The sequence below is a fragment of the Cebus imitator genome, unplaced genomic scaffold (genome assembly GCF_001604975.1).
Source record: "Cebus imitator isolate Cc_AM_T3 unplaced genomic scaffold, Cebus_imitator-1.0 Scaffold421, whole genome shotgun sequence".
In the NCBI taxonomy this organism is placed as follows: Eukaryota; Metazoa; Chordata; class Mammalia; order Primates; family Cebidae; genus Cebus; species Cebus imitator.
The window spans coordinates 1,413,612-1,424,770 of NW_016107736.1; the positions used below are offsets into that span (position 1 = coordinate 1,413,612).

Genomic DNA, 11,159 nt, shown 5'->3' on the forward strand with positions numbered 1-11,159 from the left:
AAAAAAAAAAAAAGCCAAATACAGACAGCTATCCACAAACCCAAGTAACCCTGGAAGGATTCAAGGACCCATTTAACAATCTGCAGCAACACAATGGAACAAAAAAGAAAGAATATCTCCACAGAAAGGATCACTGATGAGATTAGCATACCTGAGAGGCCAGGAGATGTCTAGGAACAAAGATGAAAGGTGGAGGCTATTGGTATCTCTATACAGTACAAGCCATTTGGTCCCCAGTGGTCTGCTCTGCAGAGGACACTGGCATCTCTTGCTACTGTGGTAGCCAACAGCCATTTCTGCTCAGGAACCCCAGAGAGGGAGACATGGCTACAAAACCCTCTCATCTCAAGAAGACATTGTTGAGCCACATGGAGGAAGCCGCCACTCTCAAAACTGGTGCAGGCCATGACCTCTGAGTCATGGCTGTTCCATGAGTGCCCACACTCCAGACCCAGATTCTGTGTCTTCACTGAGCTCAACCATATCTCAGACACTGGAGTCATTGCCACAGTGAGCTAGCTCATACCCAGTGCCCCGAAACAAGGTTTCTCTGAGTGTGCGTATGCTCAAGACACCCACATAGCCACCACTGAAAGCTAGGCTGTATTCTGGACTCCAGTCCAGCTAAGTGGTTGCACTGTGCCCACCCACAGCTCAGACACTGGCACCAATTACTGCCATAGTAAGCTAGCTCACATCCCTGGCTTTGGAGCCAAGGTCCCTCTGAGCATGTCTGTGCTCCAGACACCAACTCAGGTACTACAAAGAGCTAGGCCTCATCCCACCCTCAGTGCCACTATAGCTCTGTGCAGCAATAGGGGGTATTTGTACCTAGGACATTGGCACCACTACTGGCTTAAGCCTCAGAGCATGTCCCTCCAGACATGCTTATGCTTGAAGCCTTAGCTCTGGCCACTCCATGGGCATCACTCATTAGACACTAGTGCCACCTCAAGTGGGTCCACAAGCCAGACCCAATGCCAAAAGGGATCTAGTCAGCCATGATTTCTCTAGTGGAAGAAAAAGAGATTGGGAGGACCCTAGCAGCTCTCACCACCAAACACCTCAAACAACCCTCATCACTGTTCTAGACACTCAAGGTATTGACCACTGAGGATCCCTGCAATCTTTGTTAACACTAATCTCAATTGACAGAGCTGCACAGAGACTATGCTCTTATGCCCTCACTGGGACCAAAACCACTGCAACCCACCTAGCCATTGGTCTCACACTGTCCTACAGAGGAAGAAGGTCTTTGCATATTGAAATCTGTAATGTCTGGAAGAGGCAATTGCTCTATCAACTGCAGAGACATCAACCTAAGGCAATAATAAACATGAAAAACCAAGGAGACATCTCAGCACCAAAAGAACACAACAGTTTCCCAGGAGCTGACTCCAAATAAATGGAGATTTATAAACTGCCCGACAAATAATTTAAAATAATTGTATCAAGGAAGCTCAGAAAACTTCAAGAAAATACAAAGAAACAAGTGAAATCAGGAAAACAAAAAATTAACAAAATGATAAATTTAACAAGGAGATTAAGTCATTTTAAAAACTCAAATTTTAGAGCTGAAAAATATGAATGAAACGAAACAATGCAATAAAGTAGCAATAGCAGAATTGATCAAACAGAAGAAAGAATCTGTAAACTTGAAGATAGGTTATTTGGAAAAGGTATAGATGGATATCCAAAGTTTTATTGGTCAGCAGAGCATAAAATATTATCATTAATTTTTACGCAGGCCAACAGCTTAATTAGTTATAGATATACTCTTTTTGGCCTATAGATCAACCATTATCAACAAACACTTCCCTCCTTTTAAATCCTGAAAGGCAAAGATGTAGCACGGCCTTCATTTGACAACCTTCAATACAAGGATAAACAATTTTAATTTTAAAATGATTTTAACTCTAAACTAAGCTAGAGTTTGTGGGGCCTTTTTTTTCCAGCTATTTATTGTTCACATTTCAACAGACATGAATCCTGACTTCTAATTTTGGAACCCAAGAACATGGGATTTCATCAACGAGTTTTCTGCTATGTAGTAGCATCTCCATCTGCTGGAACTTTAGGTGTTTGCTAATCCCATGATCCTGGAACCAGTAAAAATCCAAATTTTGTTTAGAAGGGGAGGCAGATGTTATTCCACTTAATTCCATTTTAACAAATATTTATCATGTGCTTAAAATGTGCCAAACCCTGTGCTAAGTGATGTAAGTACCAGGACTGGTTAAGCTAAACTCCCTGTCATGAAGGAGCTAACAACCTGATGGGAGAGAGAAATGCATAAATAACCACCATAACTCAATGAAATAAGTGACATACTTACATGTTCCATCAATTCTGAGGTTGAGACAGACAAGATCATTGAGAATAATGTCTGGAAACCCAGGGGGATAGCTCTTTCCTGACAAAGGATATGTCTCCAGAACCAGCTGCATTTCTGCTCCTCCATCAAATCAAAAGTTCAGGTGTGGAAAAGGGGTGCAGCTGAATACTGGGATGCATTCAGGATACAGCTGCTAAATCTAACAATGGTTTATTTGGCAGTATAAATGGAGCTGGACTCTGCCTAGAGGCCACAGACTGCCAAATCCTAATTTAAGACATTGCCTTTCAAAAAATAGAAAAAAACTTCAAATGAAAATACCTTATGACTTAAATAATACAACACACACATTACCTTTAAATATGACCCATAGTATTTTGTTACATATGAGCTGTCACACTGACTCAAAACAGTTATTTCTTGTTGAATGTCTTCTATTTCATCTTCGGCTTCCTCAAGGTCTATGATTTTAATAGCAACCACTTGCTGAGTACGGTTATCAATTCCTTTGAAAACTTCTCCAAATGAGCCTTTCCCAATGCGCTCTAATTTTGTGAACAGTTCTTCTGGATCAGCTATGTTATTCTAAGGGGAGTGGGGAGAGAGAGAAAGAAAGAACACAAATGTTTTGAATCAAATTTTTGTAATGAAGGAAAATAAATCACATAAGACAATAACAAATTTTTGTAAAAGCATACAAACTCCTTTAACTCTCCATATGTGCTTTGTTAGTCCAATTATAATCCCAAACAGGCAGCTAGTCCATATTCTAGTGGGTCACACACACTAACTGAGCTTAGCTGATCCTGCTACCACATTCTCACACAGCAAATACAGCCAGTGCCTGCCAAAAGATCAGGTACTTTTTGGAATAAAGCTACTGATTATACACAGTTTACACATTAATGGAAATGTACCAATAGTGTGAGAACATCTAACCTAAGCTAAGGTGAACTGTTTAAGTTTCTAACATTCTGCCAATATTGCCTTTCAACTCTCCTCTCTCTCCAACTGGGATATCCCAATTATCTTCGCTATACTTCCAAACCGCCATCTAAATAATACAGACCACAGAAGACTCCAGGCTTTAGAGGTCTTTGTTTTTCTTTAGTTGGAATCCTACCTATATGTAATGTTATCATCAATGGCTGAACTAAGATTCTATACCTTCATAATAATTGATAGTACTAATGAGAAAATAGTAATACACTGAACTTTCACAACTGTCTCACAGTGAAGATCCAGACTAATTTAACACCTTCACTACAATAAAATCTGTAATAAGCATAGACTTTTAAGGTTAACAAATGTATAGTCATGACTTAGATTTATAAATTCACTATCGTTTCCTGATTCAGAAATATTCCATATCTTATACAATTTTGAATTAAAATTTTACCCCAAGACAAACTTTGTATACTTACTTAAAATCACATTGCTGAAAATACACTGCTGATCAAGTAGAAACTTAAGATTGCCAACCCTGCCAAAAGCACATTATTAAGTGCTTTATTAATCAAAAAGTTTGAGTTCCTTCAAAATATAGGAGGATTTTATCTAGTTCTGGTGAGCTTTCTATGTCTAATTTGTCAACTGTACCTTGAATAGCTGTTCATTTACTACAGTTTTACCTAGTTTCACTTCGTCATCAATGTCGCAAGACAATTATGGAGATAGTATGTCCCTTTTATCTTCCTTTACTAGACAAAGAGGCCATTGAAAATATTGTTTTTCTCTTATCAAGTTCTTTGCACCATGATCACCAAATGGACACACTACTACTCCAGTAAACCGCTTCCTTTTGAGGTAACTCCCAAACTCATGACTGCTTTTAAAGAATTTCACCAAGTTCTCCTTTTATACAGCCTAAAAAACAGTTTGTACATAACCTGTTTACCTTATAAGCTTCCCCATTCTCTCTTATGGATTTTTCCCCATTTCTAAAAGTTGTACTTTCCATGTAGAAGTCTCTGAGACAGCAAGCTACTTGCGTATCCCCACCCATTTCCAGTACTCACATGGAACAAACACATCTTGAGCTTTCCATCTGAGCTTTTAAAAATAATTTAGGCTTCCAGTAGGATGCAAATGCATTTTTAATGCTCATATATTGTTGTAATACCTTCTCAAAAACTTGAGTGCCATCATTATTGATTTCCTTGGTGTCTTCCTTTACCAAGACATTGCATTTCATTGTGACTACTAATACAGAGTGGCTAACCCACAGTTACCTCTTCCTACTTTTGGTGATGGTTCTTGGCTTTACAATACCTTGTGGAAAAAATACTCACCATATAGCTTGGTGATGGGTTCACCTCCTTATAACTTCCTTTGGAACAACAGTCTTTCCCTTTTCCCGATATAGCTATAAAGCAATTCTAAAATTTGGAAATGTGCCATTGATTTGAAGATACATAGGATATACCTTCTGATAAAACACTCTGGGAAGTGTATGTATTCATTAACTTTATACCAAGAATCTTCTGTTGTTAAGGAAAAAAATGAAATCCTAATCTTCCTAATTAGTGTTTTAAAAGGATTTGATTGAAACAACCAACCCCAGGGAGGATACAGCTGTTCTTTGCTTCCTACAATAAATGGGTTCTTGCAAATATGTAAATCAAAAGTTTTAAAACCGGGTCACATTTTGCATTTTAAAGAAGCACTGAAGTAAACTCTAATCTATGGATACAGTTTAAGATTTTAAATTGAGGGATAGCAAGTTAGACACAGAAAAAGAGAAAGATCCACCATTTACACAAGGTTTGCACTTCCTACTCTTTTATTTTGGGTCTAACATTGCTCCTACAAAACACCAACTTTCAGAGTGGAGGGAATCATGAAAACAAGATTTCACTAACAGAACAGCACTTCTCTATCTAAGGGATAGAGACCCTTGCCCCATTTACCAATCCTGAATCCCTGATAGATAATACCAAAGTTCTAATCCCTCTTCATCATTTTAAACCAAAGTATCCCAAGTCTTTATTAAGATAGGTTTCCTTCCTGCTTTTAGCACGAGGGCAAAGATCAAGTAAATAAATAGCAAACATCCCAAGTAATGCAATTAAAAGTCACCTAAATAAAGAATCTAGTTTGCTTAACCATTCCCATCATTCTTTGGAGCCTCTAAGAAAAGTCAGCTTCCTCTCCATCCAAATCAAATATTCTTTTAAGAATACTGGAATTTCTAAATCCTCCTTACTTGTACTGCAAAATCCAATTTGTTACTCTATCTGCACTTGTATTGCCTTCTCAAAGCTGCCCCCAAAGGGAGCTCTATGTTCTGTAGCATCACATAGGAGGAACTGCTAAATTAAACTCATATTGACTTATTATTGGTAGACCATTTCCACATGCCATACCAAAACAGGGCTGCAAAAACGAAAACCTCACAGATCCACCTCCTCAAGACAATCAGATTATTCCTTGGCCCTGCTTTAGCTGTTATTTAACTTGAATTTGCACTCTTCAGCTATAACTACACTGTTACAAACTTAAGTCTAATTCAGAAGTTATCATTACCACTAAAACAATAACAACAATTATTTAGTATGGAAATACTCTGAAGAAGTCCAAAAGGAAATAATACTAGGTGAACATCTCGCTTGTCTCCTGTGAAAAGTCAGGAGCAGATAGAAGGCGGCTTCTTGGATACTTAAACCACAGAAACAGAGAGCTAGAAGAACGTTTCTTACAAGTTCTCTAAGTGCTCTCCGATCCTGGCTATACATTCAAACTACCTATATCACTTTTAAAATGTGAGTACCTAGGCCTTACCCCAAAACTACTGATTCAGCTTATCTGAGATTGGGGCCTTGCAACAAATACTTCTGAAAAAGCACCCCAGATGACTTCTGTGTAGTCATTTGGAAGCAAGTCTCCACATCAGCACTTGGGAACCACTAAGCAGATGGATGTGAAATTCGTATCCTTGATTACAGGGAACCCATTATCCTTATTTTTTCTAGGCAAGCATATGGGTCTCATCTAATTCTGTACACTAAAAGTGAACAACTTGGAGATTAAAGTAAAACCAAGAGGACTTTGGCATTTACTATGCATACCTATATTTTAAAAATCAAATCTGCAACGCTTCTTCTAAGGACACGTCTCTAAAATTAGCACTGATGGCCCTTGAACAACACAGGTTTGAACTGTACAGGTTCACTTACACATGAATTTTTTTTCAACCAAGCACAGATCAAAGATACAGTATATCCAGAATGTGAAACCCATGTACAGGGAAGGCTGACTTTTTATGTATGTGGGTTCTGCAGGGCTGACTGCATGACTTGAGTATGCACAGACTTTGGTATACACAGGAGAAGAAGGTATCCTGGAACCCCGAGGGATGACTCAAGACTAGAAGCATAATGTTTGTCAAAACACATGCAACATATCCCATACTCTTTATGTACACATTCTTAAATATATTTTGTACCCAATGTAGTCTATGTATCATTGATAGGGCATAAGGGGTTAAGATGTGATTGATGACAGAGTTTTGAGGATAACAGCCAACACCGATGAAGGATAAATGTTTACATCTAGTTAGTAGAAAATGGGTCAACTTGTGGAGGGGGACATTAGGAATTGGTGGCCAGGAGAAACAAGAAAATTGAAGACAGACTTAGAATTAGTCTTGGAGTTCTTGCAGAATGGGGGCCTGGAAGGCAAAATGTGGGAAAGAACTAAGGTAAAGAATCTAGTTCTTTGAATTTGAGCTAGCTAGCTAAGATCCCCAGTAAGACTCTGAGACTGATGGTGAAAATATAACAGATGTAAGGAAGAGGAGGCAGATTTCTCACAGGATTTGACCAGGAAATGTTCAACTTGGGAATCCTAAAAGAACCTTCCAGAACTAAGAACCAAGCTAAGGTTAAATTGTGTTTTGCACTTGCCTTCCTACCATAATAAAGTCCATACTATGAATGCTCTCAGCTATAAAATAACTTTTTGCACTTTACAGATTGGCCTGTGTGTAGGCCTATCAGTGACTCACTGATGAGGAGGAATGTTACAGGAAATAATGAGCAAAGAATGTGCTAATGGTATCAAGGCTTAAAAGAAGATTTTTTACTTCCTTGAAATCCTCAAAACACTAAGAGTGACTTGCAGTGAACACAAAGTGCCCTAACAATCACAGAGAGCAACTAAAAACTTCAGCCTAACAACGTACTAAACTAGAGATACACTTAGTTAGCTACCTGTTTAAATTGATCAAATCAGTTCTCCCAGGCTAGAGATGAAATGCTTTTCTGGATTACTTCCATGTCTATATAGTCTCCTGCCATCTAACAAGCAGAATGCACATAAATAAAAGTCATTTTTTAGTTGGTTTATGAGCCTCAAATTAAATTACTATTCTATTATGATAGCCTGTGTTAAGATTTTTCACTTGCCCTTATGAACATTGCCTAAAATATTTGCTGAATGTTTCCGAATCAAAATGCCAAAAAAAAAAAAAAAAAAAAAAAAAAAAAAAAAAAAAAAAAAAAAAAAAAAAGGAGATTTAGGCCAGGTGCGGTGGCTCATGTCTATAATCCCAGGACTTCGGGAGAGTAAGACAGATGGGTAGTTTGATCCCAGTTGAGTCTGAGACAAGCCTGGTGAAACCATTTCTCTACTAAAAAAACAAAAACAAAAACAAAAATTAGTCATGCGTGGTGGCACACACCTGTAGTCCCAGATACTCAAGAGGCTGAGGTGGGAGGAACACCTGAGCCCAGGAGCTTGAGGCCACAGTGAGCCATGATCACACCACTGCACTCCAGCCTGGGCAACACAGTGAGAACCTTTCTCAAAACAAAAAACAAAAACAGAATTTTAAAGTCAACAGTTATATAACTCTTACCAGTGCTGAGTTGAAGAAAACAGGGCACTATCTTTTTTAAGTGCCAGATATAATCCAAATACAATTGATTGTTCTCTTAATCACAGGCTTTTAGAAATGGAAGGAAATGTATATAGGTCACTCAATTCAACTCTTTAACATCCCCATCAATAATAAGCATTTATTGTATACTCATTGTGTCCTAGGCTAGGATCACTAAACAGAAGTTATGTAATTTAAGGCCATTTATGTTAAAATGATGGTAAGTCTTAGAGAAGTTAAGAAGAGTTACGGAGTCTTGAAATTAAAAGAATTAGATAATCTTTGAGATGAACAGGAACTTAGCAAACATCTTGTCCAGAATCTATTTTTACAGGGAGGGAACTATAGCCTGGAGAGGTTACAAATTGTTCAAAGAGGGCTGGGTGCGGTGGCTCACACTTGTAATCCCAGCACTTTGGGAGGATGAGACGGGCCGACCATGAGGTCAGGAGATCAAGACTATTTTGGATAACACAGTGAAACCCATCTCTACCAAAAATACAAAAAAAAAAAATTGTTCAAAGATATAAGGCAGTTAACTAGTGGCAAAGCCTAAATTTGAACCCAGATCTCCCGACTCTTATGTCTAAGGTTCTTTTGCTACATCTTGGATTTATTTGTAATTTAAACTATGCTCCTTTTTGCTATAAAACCAAAATTATTTTCCATTGTAAAGAGATCACACAATTGTCCAATGTCTACTCTGTAATATCCCAATGCTTAAAGAATTTGAAAAATTTAAACTTAAAAGAATTGGAAGAACTTAAAATAGGACTTTTCTATTTTTCAACTGATATAATTTTTTATTAAAATTTTAAAATTGACAAAATTGTATGTATTTACCATATACAACAAGAGGTTTTGAAATAGTATATACATTGTGGAATGTATATACTAAATCTAGCTAATTAACATATCATTACATGCTATATTTATCTTTGTGGTGAGAACACTTAGCATCCATTCTGTTAGCATTTTTCAAGAATATAATATATTAATTATATCACCACATTGTATATATAGTATATCTTTTGAACCTATTCCTATATAAAATTTTGTATCCTTTTCCCAATCATTTGCAACACCATGGACAAACCTGCAAGGCAGTATGCTAAGTAAAACAAGCTAGGCACAGAAAGACAAATACTGCACGATCTTGCTTACATGTGGAATCTAAAAAACTTGACCTCATAGAACTAGAGTAGAATGGTTACCAGGGGCAGACTGTGGTGGTTGGGGGTTGGTGTGAGAGATGTTGGTGGAAATGATACAATTTTTTATAATTGTTAAACCACTATGCAATTCATTGGCCCCTGTATGTATACACAACTACCAAATATTTCACATTACAGTTTTTAAAAAAAAATGATCTGTAAGTAATCTTGACTTTCTGGCATTTCTCAGCCTATTTTTTTCCATGGCAATAACTAGACTGGAATGGGCTGGCCTCTAGAGTGTAGGAGGTAAAGTAGTGGTGCTATTCCGTATCATGATTCCCATAGGATCCAACGTCAAGAAGCCAACAGCTCCAATTCCACCTTTATCAGTGATTTGTTGTAGACTTCAGTAACCCTTAATACTAAGGTTTCCAGTTCTGGTCATTAAAAAAACCCACAAATTGATGAAATTGTCCAGGAATAAAAAATAATATTTAGCATCAGTTGTTAATTTTACGCTAGGTTTATGCAGGCCAAGAATTGTTTAAATGACCATGTATGCTCAGATTACTTTAATAATTAGAAGGATAAAATAAACTCCCTACAAAATTTTCTCAACCTTTGAAGAATGTGATGTTAGCAGAGTAATTCCTTACTTTGCACAACTTCCGGTTCATATTACAAGTTATCAGATAAAATTTTATGGAATTCTTAAGAGATCTCTGTGATTTATATTTCTGAAGTAAAACACTTAGCTTCACTATATTTTGCATATGACAGAATAAGAACTAAGATACAAATTAAGTATGTCTGTGTATGTTTCAAATTAAACATGAAGAATTTGGCTTGAGGTTAAATTTCCTTATGTGGACAGACATTTAAGTTTGCATTTTCATATTTATAAGGGCTCAAAACATTTTAACTAAGTGTACAATGAAAATGTTCTTAGCTTACATATTTTTATGGTGTACTCACATTTTTACATCTTTCTCAAAGGTTATTATAATTTGCCTTTGCAACATAAAGTAGCAATGAAATTCCCAGATTTTACATGCATAAAATGAGATACATCAAATGTAGTAGGATATATCGTTACATCAACCCTGGGCTTCCTTGTGGTCATCAGACAGCATTTTATCAACTCACAGTTGACTCCTTGTCTTTACCTACCCACTTAAAAGGCAGTTTTGAGATTAATGAGGCAGCAGCAGTCCAACCTTGGTCTCAATGGTGAAGCATAAAGTCAAAGGCCTCGCACACTATTATTTTATACTATTAAGGCAACTGTTTAAACTTTCAGCAATTTTGTGCATAGCAACAAGAAAAATGTGTTCATAAGGCAGAAATAAAATTAAATGTATAAGTACTTTTTCATGTATTTTATTATTACTTTTAAATGCATCTCATTAGCAAAAATACTTAGAATGGAGATATTTTAGTAAAGGATAACTTCATTAAAATTATTACAAAAGATTTTGACATAGCATATGAATAACATAGCAGTTTGAGGAGTTTCTCCTAATTAATAATTTTGAGTCTACTTCATCTTTAAGAACAAAAGAATAATTGATAACATTCCTTCATTCTAATTCCTCCTACTCACGAGCGGATAGGAGAAGAGCTTCCTCTGCCTCCTAACTTGCATTCCTCTTTATACCAGCTCAGATCAGCGGAAAAGAACAAGGAAGCAAGCAGGATACATTCTGGGATGTGAAGAATGCTGTTCTTTACATGTTTGTAAGGCAGTTCATTTTACAATGAGGTAAAAGAGAATGAGACATTTCTTTGA

At 36.9% G+C, this 11,159-nt stretch overlaps 1 protein-coding gene across 1 annotated transcript in view; it reads right to left on the bottom strand.

The window, feature by feature from the left end:
• The window catches only part of STK26 (serine/threonine kinase 26), a 52,625-nt gene that overhangs the window by 18,775 nt on the left and 22,691 nt on the right, over window positions 1-11,159 (bottom strand). Inside the window, exon 3 of the mRNA XM_017509805.2 lies at window positions 2,690-2,920. Coding sequence (XP_017365294.1) covers window positions 2,690-2,920 — 231 coding nt within the window. The remainder of the gene's footprint in view (window positions 1-2,689; window positions 2,921-11,159) is intronic.